This window comes from Antedon bifida, chromosome 1, assembly GCF_963402885.1.
Source record: "Antedon bifida chromosome 1, ecAntBifi1.1, whole genome shotgun sequence".
Classification (NCBI taxonomy): domain Eukaryota; kingdom Metazoa; phylum Echinodermata; class Crinoidea; order Comatulida; family Antedonidae; genus Antedon; species Antedon bifida.
Window position 1 is genome coordinate 18,938,121 of NC_136226.1, and position 16,775 is coordinate 18,954,895.

General features: G+C 31.6%; 2 protein-coding genes across 6 annotated transcripts in view; one reads left to right on the forward strand and one right to left on the reverse strand.

The window, feature by feature from the left end:
- The window catches only part of LOC144844481 (presequence protease, mitochondrial-like), a 74,833-nt gene extending 69,093 nt beyond the window's left edge, over positions 1–5,740 (forward strand). For all 3 annotated transcript variants that reach the window (XM_078701418.1, XM_078701426.1, XM_078701435.1), the window contains 5 exons: positions 578–689; positions 1,594–1,757; positions 1,955–2,026; positions 2,802–2,916; positions 4,693–5,740. In XM_078701418.1, the coding sequence (XP_078557544.1) occupies positions 578–689; positions 1,594–1,757; positions 1,955–2,026; positions 2,802–2,916; positions 4,693–4,929 (700 nt within the window). In that variant the 3' untranslated portion in view covers positions 4,930–5,740. The remainder of the gene's footprint in view (positions 1–577; positions 690–1,593; positions 1,758–1,954; positions 2,027–2,801; positions 2,917–4,692) is intronic.
- Positions 5,741–11,979: 6,239 nt separating this feature from the next.
- LOC144844366 (1-phosphatidylinositol 3-phosphate 5-kinase-like) overlaps positions 11,980–16,775 on the reverse strand; it is a 56,534-nt gene continuing 51,738 nt past the window's right edge. For all 3 annotated transcript variants that reach the window (XM_078701266.1, XM_078701257.1, XM_078701249.1), the window contains exons 35-38: positions 15,418–15,514; positions 14,778–14,939; positions 14,260–14,325; positions 11,980–13,674 (exon numbers count right to left, since the gene is read on the reverse strand). In XM_078701266.1, coding sequence (XP_078557392.1) covers positions 13,547–13,674; positions 14,260–14,325; positions 14,778–14,939; positions 15,418–15,514 — 453 coding nt within the window. In that variant the 3' untranslated portion in view covers positions 11,980–13,546. The remainder of the gene's footprint in view (positions 13,675–14,259; positions 14,326–14,777; positions 14,940–15,417; positions 15,515–16,775) is intronic.

Below are 16,775 nucleotides of genomic sequence, written 5' to 3' on the forward strand. Positions count from 1 at the left end.
TAAGCCTATTAATAATAATATTATAATCAGGTAGGCCGAATAAACAATTCGTCTTCTTCTCTTCGAGGAGCCGAATCACCGGATGTTCAGTGCGTACTAGTTACTAAGTGACTACCGTGAGTATTGACCAATCACAAACGGTGTTTCATCACATTTAGGGAGGACTAATAACAAATGAGGGCGCTATGTATGCATAGTTTAAATAGTTTAGATGATTAATTTCTACAAGCAAGCTCCGTGGCGCAGCGATAGAAGCGTTGTCTTGCGATGGAGTGACAATTCCCAGGTTCAAGATCCAGTAGATGACTTTTGTTTATTTATCGGCAAACGCGAGTGTTGCCACACGAAAATTACACAGTCAATATCATCGAACTCGAGAATGTATATGTTTAATGACAGGGGACACGATAATTACGCGAAAATTAATCGGTCAATATCATCGTTCTCGAGGATATATACGATTTACGATCCTCGCAGCGGTAGTCATGTGACGCAGTTTCAACCAATCACGTTCACGTATTTACATAGGCTATGTAATATATGCATATATTTTTTTATCATGCTATTTCTATTCTAGGTGTGCACTAAATGCAAGTCCAATATTCATGGACACAGCATCTCTACATCTAGAGCGTTTCTTATCACAGTTACCAGGAGAAGGTGCTGGTCAAACTTCTTTTATGCAGGAAGTAAGTAGTTCAACATTCCCACAACTGAATGCATTTTACTTCACAGACGTAGTCTGGTTGCTGTCTTGGGATGCGAACTCCCCCTGCCTTCTGAATGCCCCCTCCCCCTCTGATCGAACCCCTTCCCCTAGTGCTGACCTAAGCTACCATGTTTGGGACAGAGCTAAGACAATATTTAAAAATAGAGCTGCTTGGTCCCTTGAAATTGCACTGGTACATTGAAGCATGAAACAAAGTTATAAATCTACAGGACCTGTCTGCCATGGTTGGAGTGAAGCTAAGAAAACTTAGAAAAATAAGGCTGTTAGGTCTCCGGAAAGTGCATTTATTATACTAAATATGAAACGAAATAAATATGAAACGAAATATAAAAGTCTCCATGGTTGGGGCTGCTAGCTAAGCACCTCCCAATCTATGCCCCTGTACTTTTACAGTAGTTAAAGAATTTGGGGTTGGAAACTTAAATGAACTTTGGTTCTTGGGACTATTTCTGGTTTTCAGGGCGATCATAGTGCTCTTACAAAATACTGTACTGCAGAACATACAGAACATACATACTGTAGATATTGTTCCGATTATTTCATACATTATAAGGTGAATCTAAATGATATGTTGGTTAGTGAAAAGGTTCATCTGGATCTCTTAGTATTTTCTAGGATTTTTTTTTATGATCCAACAAATAAATTGAATAAAATGAAAAACTCAGCTTAGTCATGAGTGAATTCATGCACCTTGGTAACAGTTCTGAGAAACCTCGCTTTTGCGTCAGCTGTGGAAAACATTGAGTTGATCAACCAGCGAAATCAAATTTGTTGTGGAATAAACTAATATGAACATTTGGATTGCTACATCAGATAGTGTGTGATGCTTGACATCAGGTTGACAACTTGTTTTTCACTTTCAGAATCCATTTACTACAACTAAACAAAAGCTACACTATGAGTTGCCATTTCCAGTTAACTACATCAGCCATGCTATAGAGGGCATTCCATTCAATCACGAAGACTTCGCTTCATTACGTCTTCTAGCCAGGCTTATGTCAACTAAGTTTCTTCATCGCGAAATTCGGTGGGTGTGCACATAAACTTAAAATAATAGTTTTTCAACATAATTTTTTAATATTTTAGTATGAAACTTTACTCCAATAATGAGAGGCATCCACCATTGTGAAAAGGCAGACAAATGACTATGAAAAATATGCATTAGTATTGTTCATATAATTATTAAGGGCACATTTTAAAGAATGAATATTATTGTTTCTATAGGGAGAAGGGAGGTGCCTATGGAAGTGGTGCACTGATGGGTACAAGTGGAAACTTTACCTTTTATTCCTACAGGTATGACAATCCACTAGGAATTGGTGATCAGTTTGTTTGTTTGTTTTATTACTGCAGGACTCAAACAAGATACCAGGATAACCCATAAAGCGGACACAGCTTATCCAATGAAGTCCTTATACAGTTACAAAAACGTAGACAAATTACAATTAAATAATTACAAAGTTCACATTACTTTCAGTCTAGCTATATGCACATTACAAAGATGAATTTTTATTATTTATATTCATTTATTGTTTTTATGCCTTTAATATTTGATGAAAGATTATTCCAATCCTTAATAGTATTATAATAAAATGGTTTTGAAGCGAGACCTTTAATATTAGGAATAACAACATTTTTGTTTGGTTTCCTTGTACATTACACATGTACATAGAATGTTGTTGTTGTTTAGAAATCTTTGTAAAATCAGTATCAAAATACTACAGCAATCTCCACAGGGATTTTAGTAGATTAAAATCCACAATCTACACATACACACACACACACAAACTAATTACACAGGATAGCATGTGGAAAGAATAGGTCTTCCAGTTTCCTTGAATTAAATCTCACAAAAAAGTAATAACAAAATTATTATGAATTATTATAAAAATACATAGTTATATATAAAATAAAATCATAGTTCATCTAAAGAAAAGACTGATTGTGATTTATGGTTTTTATTGAAGGTGTTAGACAGACACTTTATCATTTTGTAACTAAACAAAAAAGTGAAGTTATCAATAAATCATTATTATTATTTATTGAACTCATTTTCTTTTACATTTGTTAGAGATCCTAATTCTGAGAAAACATTGGATGCATTTAAAAAGTGCTGTGAATGGGCAGTAGATGCTAGCTACTTAGATCAAGACATTGATGAAGCCAAGTTATCCGTCTTCTCATCGGTGAGAGTCTAATATTTCAGCAAATTATTTTTTGTCTACTTTCCCTAGGACACTACATATTTTATTATATTACATAGCCTATGTAAATACGTGAACGTGATTGGTTGAAACTGCGTCACATGACTACCGCTGCGAGGATCGTAAATCGTATATATCCTCGAGAACGATGATATTGACCGATTAATTTTCGCGTAATTATCGTGTCCCCTGTCATTAAACATATACATTCTCGAGTTCGATGATATTGACTGTGTAATTTTCGTGTGGCAACACTCGCGTTTGCCGATAAATAAACAAAAGTCATCTACTGGATTTGAACTTGGGTGGAATTGTCACTCCATCGCAAGACAACATTTCCACCGTTGCGCCATGCAGCTTGCTTGAAGAAATTATTCATCTAAACTATTTAAACTATGCATACATAGCGCCCTCATTTGTTATTAGTCCTCCCTAAATGTGATGAAACACCGTTTGTGATTGGTCAATACTCACGGTAGTAACCTAGTAACTAGTACGCGCTGAACATCCGGTGATTCGGCTAGCTCCTCGAAGAGAAGACGATGAATTGTTTATTCGGCCTACCTGATTATAATATTATTATTAATAGGCTTATTGATGGAAATTCTTCGTTAATTTAAACGACCTAGGCCTAAGTGAATATTTTATTGCCAAGGAATCATTAATTAGTAATTATCTGTATATTATTCTTCGCAAGGTAAGGTGTCTAGGCAGGAGGCTTGTTTACATACAATACAAATACTAGGCTAGGCCTACCTAGGCCTATAGAATAGGAGGCCTAGCCTAGCTTCACCCAACCCAGCAGACTTGTTCTTGGCTATATAATATAACAGATATCGCCTTTTATATCGGTAAAATATAAGATTTAACATCCCCTCGGGATGATATTATGTTCTCGGGGAATTATATATCCCTCAGCTGCCGCTTCGGGATATATATATTCCCTCGAACATAATATCATTCCCTCGGGGATGTCAAATCTTATATTTCACCTCTAAGCAGGCAATATCTGTATAATATAGTATATGTAGGCCGTGAATTCACTTTGATTCATCAAGATTTTTAAAGAAAAATAAGCATCCTCGTAAGCCCTTTTTTAGGTTTTGAACTTTGCTAATCAAGACCTATGCCTAGCTAACGTACAAACACTCCCACCAAGCCCACATGTACAGGGTTTGCAGCATAGGTCATTACCGTCGTCGATTGTGGCTCAAAATAGCCGGCACGCTCTTTTAAATTACCATCCCAATGCGAAAGCTCACTATTATCCACATTGAAGAAAACACAAACCACTGCTTTCTCTTCTATTCCATTGAAAGAGCTTGATAGTACAATGTCAATGAACCACTAGCATCTCAGAGGGCCTGAATTCATTTTTTAGACAGACCTACATTTAAAAAAAAACATTTCTAAATTACATAAAAATTTTACTTTACTATACTTTGAATGAGGTGCCAAAAAAAAGGTATTTTCGGAATCATTCTAAAAAGGTCAATCTTTTTTTGTCATTATATAAATGTTTAATCGTATTACAAAATCTATTATGGATTGTTGCTGTAAGTTTTTGTGTATTTATGAATGATTTTTAGATTTTTTTTGGATGCTATATTTATCTTAATGTGCTAGAGGTATCACTGGCTCTTAGGGATTTAGTTCCCTTTTGTGTTTCCTGCCACTTTGTAGTAGTTAGTTTGTTTTTGGCAATAAAGAATAAGAAAGAATCCGAATATTAAAACCTATTGTTCTTATACTTTACAGGTTGATAGCCCAACAGCTCCCTCAAGTAAAGGAATGAGACATTTCAAAAATCATGTTAGTGACGACGTTTATCAGAATCACCGTCAACAACTTTTAGGAGTGACCCGAGATGACATGGTACGTGTTGCCAAATCATACTTAGTGAATGGAGACAAAATGAATGGAACAGCACTATTAGGACCAGATAATGAAATGACTAAAAATGAACACTCATGGATTATACACAAAGAAGAGTAAAACTAATGTTAAAAACAGATTTTCAATAAATAGTAATAACATGATAGACCCATTTTAGAATTTCATTTTCGTTTATGTGTGGCATAGGTTTTACAAACCAAATTCAATTTTATCACTTACAGATGTATTGTCCTTCAAAAACATAAAAAATAAAGATTAATTAAATCATACTTTGAATAGGCCATTTTGTAATTTAAATAAATTTAATCACAAAAAAAAACAAAAAGAAATAAAATAATGTTTTCACCTAATATAAAATGACAAAAGAAATTCAACCAAATATCCATTCGCTGGCAGCCAATTTCACTATTTTTTGCTTTAAATTGCAGTTTTTTCAGGTAAATATTTTTTTTTCGGATCTGATTTTTGGTCAAGGTGGATAACTATAATATTAAAATGGCATATTCAACAAACAAATTGTTAAGAATTTTTTTTTCAGAGGGACAAGCTCTTATGTTTCCAAACGTGTTTGATCCAAAAAATGACTGGGGTAATAGTGTTCAGCACTTTCACAACATTAGGTGCTATATAAATCCAGGATATTATTATTATTATTATTAATCCACATCTATCAAACTTTATGTGACAAAAAAATGTGATGTGCCCATATATGGACACGATGACATCACATTTTTTTGTCACATACAATTTGATAGTGTAGGCAGAGTTTTAGTAATAATATGGAAATGAATTTTAGGTCAAAGTGAATAACTATTATGTGACAATAAAATGGCATATTCAACAGAAAAAATTAACATATTATTTTCTCAGGGGCAATATATCTAATAAACTGTTGATTTTTAATTGATAAAATGGTGGTTGAAAATAAAGTATATTTATCTCAAATAGTAAATATTGTTGTTTTGTTTTGTCTGTTTGTAAATATAATACACTTTTATAATATTATCATATACTATATAATATTATCATATACTATATAATATTATCATAAACATACTTGTATTCTTCAGAATACATTTGCATGACTTTCCATAATTGTATATAGACACCAACTTTGGTGTATCTATACTGTAGTAAGTCAAATTTCTGCATCCGTTGTAACAGTGCTTCAAATAGCTCAAGAAAGTCTTGCCACATATGTCTAAGTAGTTTCTCATCTAGGAGACCCTCTTCATCAAGTTTTCTCCAACAGCTTCTAAACTCTGCATACTTAAAAAATATACACTTACTGTATATAAATTTACGTAAGGGCACAATTCGGTAAATCGTGTGTAACTCTTAGAATGTTTACTCAATGGTATATAAAGTTGGTTCATACTTTTGGTACTGACTTTAACCATGTGATGTAACCCTGTTTGCTAATTAAATTGAGTTAGATAATTAGTTATTGACAATTAAAGCGAATTTATTTTCCCCAAATAGGCGTGTTTTTCGTGGTATACACTGTCTAATGGATGTCCATCTTGAAAAATACCTGCACACAATAATGCGAGGATGTTTCGCATTTACCTATGTCTTCTACGATAATTATTTTTAATAGCTGAAAACCGGTTGAACAGATAGAATTAAATAGATTTAATTCCAATTCTCAGACTCAGTATAATTATTTGATTTAACACAAGTAGGTAAATTTATGGGTTCTTGTGGATTGACTTAAAACCTTCAGATATAGAATACTGTATACGTATTAACCATTTTTGGTCGTCATTTGAATCGCAAATTTCTTACTGTGAGTGTGAGTACTGTTATAGTGATAGATATATAAACACATATACAAATAAACTTTATTACTGTGAGTGTGGGTAGGCCCTACTGTTAGATATATAAACACATAATATACAAATAAACTTACTATTAATTAATAATTACAACAAATATAAACGTTGTACTGAAATGTTTTACTGTATTTAGTGGTATAATTATTATTTATAGGCCTATAAAACATGAAAACATATTTCGTTACTGAGTGGATAAAAAATATATTTTAAAATTGTTCCTCTTTGTACCCATTCTCTTCCCCATCCTTAAACCTAATGTTATATACAAAACACAAATTAGGTTTGTTTAAATGAGTCCAAATCAAAAATTTGGACTAATTTGTTAGTTGACATCATGTCTATTCGTTTCTGTAAACGAAATGTATTATAGTCCTGCAGTATCTACATACACTGAAATTACTGTGTATTCGAGAACCTCTGTGAGCACGACCTAGATGGTACGCAAGCGTATCATCATTACATTTAAAATTTGCTTGATACAAATGTTGTGGGACTGTTTGGTGGTACACATGCTTGCCTTCCAATCCCAATGTCCTGGGTTCAATCTCTACTTGGTGTCAGTAAAGGTTGTAACTTTCCCCAAAAAACATGAAGATTATTAAAATCAGATTTTGAATAGGCCATTTTGTAGTTTTAATCAAGTTAATTACTTCGGCAGAAAAAAAACCTGAAATGTTTTCACTTATGAAAAGACAAAACAAACTGTTAAATTTTAAAAAAAATCATTGGTTTCAGGTGAAAAATTTAATTTTCGATCTAATTTTTGGTGAAAGTGAATAACTATTATGGAACATCAAAAATGGCATATTCAACAAAAAAAATTTAAGAAAATGCAATATCCAATTAACAAGTTGTCGATGTAGTAATTCAATAATTACAGTCCAAATAAAAATGTTACTACCATATTTTTTAGGCATTTATTTTTGGACTACATCATTTTATAGTTTACAGTTTTAGCCTGCTATTTATTTTACATTGATTTTACATTCGTAATTTTTCTTAGATTTATTGGCATATTTTATGTATCATTATGTAATTAATTTACCTTTACTCAGTCTGGCAGTGATGGGGAAGGTAATGATATAATTATTAAGAATTAACTTTTCAAAAACATTTAAATGAAAGTAAAACATTTTGGTGGTTTTCATGTGTAGCACTGGAGGAGGTAGTACTTAGGAAGTATAAACGCGACAAACTGCTGAAATACTAGCGGATATAATATCATGATTATGCCAACTACGGCTTTACTATCTTTGGAGTGGAATAGTTTTCATTTCCTTTTAATGTTTGATTCGCAAACTGTTTATATGTAAATATTTTTTGGAAGATTGTGAAGTTGTTTACCAGACGAATGTGCTCCCTTGACATAATATTTTTTTTGATGTAATCTTTGAAAAAGGAAGAGAATTTTCCCCTCTTGGCAATATTATTTCATTTACATTGTGGTTAATTTATCAGTTTAAAAATAAAATTGTAACTAAAATAGTAATTTTCCTTGCATGTATAAATTTGCCTCAATTAATTTGATTTATTGAATTTGTCTATATTATTTTAGATTTAAAAATTGTAGAATAACAGATATGTTTAATTTATCAAAAGGATTTCTATGTGGAAAAGTAAGTCATTGGACCATTTAATTTTGGATAGAGTTTTCCAGAAAATTTACTTTATTTCTTAGGCTAGCCAAGCAGTTTTAAAAGAACTGTTGGGGACCAAAACAGCTCTTTGTCTTATTAGTCCATGGGCTGGAGGGGGTTACCGTCCACCCCCCCCCACAGTTAAACTTCTTTGGTATCATTTTCTTCCCACGGACATATAGAGTGAAAAAATCGACGTTAACAAGAAAAATATAGGGATGCATTGTATGTACTTGCGTCATTTGTAATGATCATCAGTGTTTTATCTTCAAATATTTTTTGGGGTAGGGGGTAACATTTATCCTAATAACCCAAGAATCCAACATCCAATTAGTATTATCTTAGTAACATTGTGTAGCATACATCTTTTAAAATCTTTTAAAATTTAAATAAAATTAATCGGAAGATTATTAAGGTCAGTAGAGGTCAAAAGGTCATTGACCTTTAGCAAAATGCAAATTTTTCCCAAAATATAGATAAATTTCAATATCGTATCTACAATTTTCAATTTTTTTTATCTTAATTGTGTTTTACTTGTGCTTACTGACATATTGAATAAGAAAATATATGTTAACAAGATAAATATTGCAGTTCATTATATACAAATTGTTATTTTTTATTGTTAAAAATTGCAATAAAAATACATTTTTTGGGGTAGGGGGTAACAATAATAGCAATAACCCAAGAATCAAACATCTAATTAGTATGATCTTGGTGTCGTTGTGTAGCATTCATGTATTTTAATCATATAAAATTTGAATAAAATTAATCGAACCATTTTTAAGGTCAGTAGAGGTCAAAAGGTCACTGACCTTTTGCAAAATTGCAAATATTTTCCATAATGAGATACATTTCAAAATCAAATCTCCAATTTTCAATATTTTTTATTTTAATTGTGTTTTACTTGTGTTTACTGACATATTGAATAACAAAATATGTGTTAACATGAAAAAAATTGCACTGCCTTAATACCATTGTCATGTCATTTTGTTATTCTTCAAAATTACAATAAAAAGACATTTTTGGGGTAGGGGGTAACATTTATCCTAATAACCCAAGAATCCAACACCTAATTAGTATTATCTTGGTACCATTGTGTAGCATACATCTTTTAAAATCTTATAAAATTTAAATAAAATTAATCGGAAGATTAGTAGGGTCAGTAGAGGTCAAAAGGTCATTGACCTTTTACAAAAATGCACATTTTTGCCAAAATATAGATAAATTTCAACATAGTATCTACAATTTTCAATATGTTTTATCTTAATTGTGTTTTACTTGTGCTTACTGACATATTGAATAAGAAATTATATGTTAACAAGATTAAAATTGCAGTTCATTATACATAAATTATCATTTTTTATTGTTAAAAATTGCAATAAAAATACATTTTTTGGGGTAGGGTGGAACATTAATAGCAATAACCCAAGAATCAAACATCTAATTAGTATGATCTTGTCTTTTTATTGCAATTTTGAAGAATAATAAAATTACATGACAATGGTATTAATGCACTGCAATTTTTTTCATGTCAACACACATTTTGTTTTGTCAGTAAACACAAGTAAAACACAATTAAAATAAAAAGTATTGAAAAAATTGGAGATTTGATATTGAAATGTATCTCATTATGGCAAATATTTGCAATTTTGAAAAAGGTCAGTGACCTTTTTGACCTCTACTGACCTTAAACATGGTTCAATTAATTTTATTAAAATTCTATATGACTAAAAAACATGAATGCTACACAACGACACCAAGATCATACTAATTAGATGTTTGATTCTTGGGTTATTGCTATTAATGTTCCACCCTACCCCAAAAAATGTATTTTTATTGCAATTTTTAACAATAAAAAATGAACTGCAATTTTAATCTTGTTAACATATAATGTCTTATTCAATATGTCAGTAAGCACAAGTAAAACACAATTAAGATAAAACATATTGAAAATTGTAGATACTATGTTGAAATTTATCTATATTTTGGCAAAAATGTGCATTTTTGTAAAAGGTCAATGACCTTTTGACCTCTACTGACCCTACTTATCGTCCGATTAATTTTATTTAAATTTTATAAGATTTTAAAAGATGTATGCTACACAATGGTACAAAGATAATACTAATTAGATGTTGGATTCTTGGGTTATTAGGATAAATGTTACCCCCTACCCCAAAAATGTCTTTTTATTGTAATTTTGAAGAATAACAAAATTACATGACAATGGTATTAATGCAGTGCAATTTTTTTCATGTTAACACATATTTTGTTATTCAATATGTCAGTAAACACAAGTAAAACACAATTAAAATAAAAAATATTGAAAATTGGAGATTTGATATTGAAATGTATCTCATTATGGCAAATATTTGCAATTTTGAAAAAGGTCAGTGACCTTTTGACCTCTACTGACCTTAAAAATGGTTCGATTAATTTTATTTAAATTTTATATGATTAAAAAACATGAATGCTACACAACGACACCAAGATCATACTAATTAGATGTTTTATTCTTGGGTTATTGCTATTATTGTTACCCCCTACCCCAAAAAATGTATTTTTATTGCAATTTTTAACAATAAAAAATAACAATTTGTATATAATTAACTGCAATTTTTATCTTGTTAACATATATTTTCTTATTCAATATGTCAGTAAGCACAAGTAAAACACAATTAAGATAAAAAATATTGAAAATTGTATATACGATACTGAAATTTATCTATATTTTGGGAAAAATTTGCATTTTGCAAAAGGTCAATGACCTTTTGACCTCTACTGACCGTAATAATCTTCCGATTAATTTTATTTAAATTTTAAAAGATTTTAAAAGATGTATGCTACACAATGTTACTAAGATAATACTAATTAGATGTTGGATTCTTGGGTTATTAGGATAAATGTTACCCCCTACCCCAAAAAATATTTTAAGATAAAACACTGATGATCATTACAAATGACGCAAGTACATACAATGCATCCCTATATTTTTCTTGTTAACATCGATTTTTTCACTCTATATGTCCGTGGGAAGAAAATGATACCAAAGAAGTTTAACTGTGGGGGGGGGGGGGGGGGGGTGCACGGTAACCCCCTCCAGCCCATGGACTATATCCAATACTGTTTATATCAGTGGTGCTCCGCCGTCACTGTCATCATCACAGTATCAGCATCAGCACCATCATCATACCTTAATTAAAAACTAGATGAACTTGTTACAGTGATGAGCAACGCATCATAACTTGCACATGCTATTATAGAGTTTTAAGCTTGGTCTATGGTTGTACGGACAGCACAGCTGTGGGCTAGCCATAGACATTTTAGTTGATCGATAAGGCCATTTCGGCGGTCAGTATTAGCATTGTAAACAGTTTAGACTGTGTGTCAAGTTTCATTAGTTTTGAAGTTTAATCAATCTTAGAATTTCAGAAATCTGTGCATAGTTATGCAACACAACACTCTTCATAAATAAAAAGTTTGTTGTGTAATACATGCATCGTGCTTGCATTTTAGTAAACGGCGACGGACAAAAAATTAGCATTAAAAAATTAATTCTTGACAATTCCAATAGGCTATAGCTCTACAGAGAATCACCACCTTGGAGATATTAAAACACAAAAGTGACACCATTAAACTATGGAACACAATACACAATAAACAATGACAACTTGATATTGGATCATATAAAATATATTCTATCTTGTTCACAATTACTAAGCATAACTCATAATCAAAGTCATTGCACATTATATCAGTTAAATTTAAACTTTATATTAATTTATAAAACTAACAAACTTATACAAATACATTTTTTTACACTAATTGCATAACCATGTATACGCTTTATGAGTTGGAAGTTATAGACCTATTGCTGGTAATTTATTTAGAGTTGCAACTAATTCATTCAACTCTCCCAATACCTGACTCTCCGAAAACCAGAAACTCTCCTAATACTTTCCTAAAGGTGTCCAGTATTGGGAGAGTTGACTGTATTATAATTTTTTTAGAAAATAATCTTGCTATCCTGTTTCAACTGCAGTAAGAAACTTTGGCCATTAACTATCTAGATGCCGTAATAGGCTAAACATGATTTCAACATTTATTCTGAATTGTCAGGACTAGCTATATCATGTGATGCAACACTATAAGCCACTAAGGTAAAACTTACACTTAATTTTCTGTTAGCACAATGAATTTATAATAATATGATCATCTAAATAACTCAATATTAAAATATTATCATACAAATATTTTTGGATACAAATACTGTGTATAAAAGGGACCATGTCAGCATGATTCTACTGCAGTTTGAAGTTATGTGATTAGACAATTATTTAGCAACCTTTTTTATGTAAATGTTTATTACCGTGACTGCCTCATTAACTTTTACATTAAAACAAACTAAAACAACACGTTATTGCAGAAAAAAATGTTGTAAAAATGAACATAGAACAATTTTAACATGACAAATAATAAAATAAAGTGAAATTTCTGTAGTTAATATCACTGCTACAGTACACATACAAAGTACATTTAACAGAACAAAGAAATAAACATATTGTATGAAGAAATATCAGAATAAAAATACTGTACTGGGATTGAAAGTTGATCAAAATATATAATAATACAATTAACATTATGAAAATAATATCTAACTAACTGTGGAATTAAAATAACTTTAAACCTCTCATTTTTAAATCTATATCAATGCTGAAAAAAAAACCCCACTTTTAATAAAGTTCTGTCAACAATAACTGGAATAAAAGCATTTAAAATTTAAAAAAATTGACTTATAATTGAATTATAAGAGAAAATATCAAATAATGACTTGCAATAGATTAACAATATGAACAATGAATTAAATGAACTTGAGATACAAATGTCACAATTTGTTCAGTATCATATGAATCCTTACTCTTTTGTTATATTCACACTAGCCCTAGAGATCAGGTGGTTGGCAACAATTCACAACTACCTGCATATTCCTGGAATCTTGATATCAATTTATATTCCATGGCCGATAGGGGTGCTTTAGGAATTATGGATCTAGGTGTTCCAGAAAATAATTTTCTAGAAGCCTTCCAATTGTTTTCACCTTTTGAAAAGGGAATGGAGGATGGGTGTCTCTGCCATGTAATAAGGAAACAAGTGTCCACCACAGGGTATTGTATTCATCATGGAATGCATTTGGACTGGTCCTTTCTTTATTGATTATCAGAAGCATAGAATAATGAACAATTATTATGAATTCAACTGTATTTCCTTTCCTAAACCAGTCCAGTATTCTGGTACCATCAGGAAGTAGCAGTCCATAGCTTCACAGAATCTTGTCCGGTATAATTCAGGAGATAGGACTGTTGGCATTTTACCTGAAACAAAAATATGATTTAGTATTATATTTAGTTTATACAATAAGGTCTTTATTACCATTTAAAATAAAAGCAAATAATTATTAATAGGATACCTTGCAAGTGATTGAGTGTCCTGCTAGAGACATACACATATTAAAGGTAAACTTTATTTATCCCCAAAGCGTCGTTCAAAGGGGTTTTATTGTACTGTAATTATTAAAGTTGCAAAGTAGGCAGTCAAGGCAATGATGGATGTATGTTTTATATTGTTTATATTTATTCTACAAAACAACAGAATGCATTTCCACTCATGTTTATTTTTTTTTAAAAACCCTCACTATTTAGCCAGTTATTTCCCCACAGTAGAAACATATAAATGGATCCTTAAAGATGGAATCCTGAACTGAGTTAACCAGTCATTGACTGTGGCTGGAAATATGTTTTAGACAGGTAGGGTACATATCTGAGAGAGCTTTTAAAATAAAAATTACATTGTACCTGCTTACGGTATCTAAAAAATAAGTATAGACAATAATAATATATTAGTGATGACTTCATAAACATATTTTTAGTTGTTTGAAATAGTCAAATTAAAAATTTTACCTTGATTTCCAACAGATTTTACAAACATTTCCAGTTTTTTATCCCACGTGAATGTCCTAATATAATCTATAAAAGGAATAAAGAAAACACACATTATATAACGAAACAGTACTTTTAGTACTTGGTGTATAAATACCATACTATTATTATATAACACACCAAAGTCCTTTTATTGGTTGAATATTATAATTTAAATTATGGGAGCGATCATCAAAATGACACTGAACAAGTTCTGAAATCTAACTATAGTGCATGTGTATATCATAAAAATAACGTCATAGGGTATCGGTCGACATAGTCGACATGCAAATCGGAAAGTCATTATTATGGGGTAGAGTGGCCAGTTTCTTTCAGATGAGTGTACTGGAAGTTGATCTTATCGGAAAGTGAACAGTACACATATAAAATAAATAATGAATAATTAATGATTTGTTTGTTCAATTGGAAGAATATTTTTATTCGTTGCAAGCCTGACTTTCCAACTCAACTGTGCTTTGCATTTGATTAACTCAACTAACCGATAATTCCGACGACTAACTCATTTGTGGAGTCATCTATTCCAACCAATAGCGAGTAGTCCATGATAAAGTGACTAGCAAGAAATGTAGAGTCATTGTTGACTGCTCTGGTTAGCACTGTCTTGGTATGTGGTCTGATGTATATTGGAGAATCTACCATAACTAGATGCAAAAAAAATCACATTACACAATTTGTAAGGATATTGTACTTATACAGTTGATTAATAGATTAAAATAAAGGTGTATAAACATTGATTTACACATTAAAATATTTTACTTAATGAATGTCTTACAAGTAAGTTTCTTGCAATAAGGCTATACAGATCAGCTTAATATTCTTAAGCCTAGCAAATTTGAGCAAACTCCGAGTTTGCTATAGTGGAGATTAGTTGACACAACTACAGAAAACTAACTTAGGTTTTGTGTACTAAGTGAAAGGAACAGCAGACTTTGCGGTCATCCTTCAGATGGTGACTAGCATTAGGCAGACACCGGTCACTTCTACAAACTCCGTTTTGGTAAGTTTTTGTAGTGATAGACTAGACTTTTTATTTTAAGCTCTCATTGCTGGTGGTAAACTTTTACATCACAACAAATGTAGAAATTTACTATAACTTAAAGAATTAAAATATCATATAACCTTTAAGTAAATTCTCATCCATCAGAACTATTTCTCCCGTTTCCACACCAGATATCTTCACATGACGATTGCGTAATGATCCTTTCAGGTCAAAAATCTGTTTAAAAAAAAATAAGAAAAAAATAATTTTTATTTTCTCACAAAAGCCATAATAGCTTAAAGGTGGGCTTATGTCGACATAGAACTCAACTCAATTGACATAAGCGCTCCGAGCAATTACACGTACGGATAACACAAAATATGTCAACATATGAGCAGTTAAGTGAGTTGAACATGAAATGAAAGAAACTGACCACAACTGAAAACCTTAAATCAAGTCACATGTGCAGTATACTGTATGAGTAACCATGTGTATCAGGAAAACTACCCTCTAGGACAACTACTCCATAACTACTTCCTAGGACAACTACTCCCTAGGACAACCACCACTCGACAATTACTCCCTAGGACACTTACCCCACAACTACTCCCTAGGACAGTGAGTGAGTGGCCAAGCGGTTAAGACAGTGGAACCGTAATTACGTAGCCATAACATCGCAAGGGTTTGAGGCTCACTCACTCCATGGTTCTGGTGGTAGAACGAGTCTTCTCGGATAAGGACTATAAACCGTAGGTCCAGTGTACACATAGCTCATGTGCACTTTAAAAAACATAGTATATCTTTCGAGACGAGTCAATACATTATCAAGTTCTGATTTAAACATGGTAGTTTGGTAGTCGAAAAGAAATTTATTTATGTAAACATGACAACTTATCATTACAGTATAAAATGTTTTGAGCAAAATATTAAAACAAAAATCATACAGTTGTAATGAGTAATATATTTATAAGTCAATTGGTCTATTACGGTATGCTGACTAGGTATTTGTATTAAAATTCTTCGAAAAGAATAAAGTGGGGTAAGAAGGTATATTGTGTTAGTGACTTTTGAATATTCATGAGAATGTGTGACCTTTATCCCCTTTTGTGCTATCTCTCCAACATCACGAGGCACCAAAGATAGTTTGCACAACAAACAAGTTGTACAAGGTCCAAGCAGGGAGTGGTGATATCTCACTGGTCAAAAAGGACAAACGATTTACGGGGACTAAGTGGTTGAGTAGTCATTAATTGGCTAAACAAATTGTCTACAATAAGAGAAATCAACACATAACTTTAGAAAAGAAAGGTAAGTTATTGGAGCTACACCTAGCTTACAAACTTTGTACGTCTATCATACGTCTGACTTGTCCAACAAATGTATGATAGGCTGCTGTCTGTCTAAACAAAGCTATCTAATATTAAGCTGTAATGCGTGTGTAAAGTGAATGATGCAAAGCAAATTATTTTTCAGAAACCAAAATGCAGATTTAAGAAAT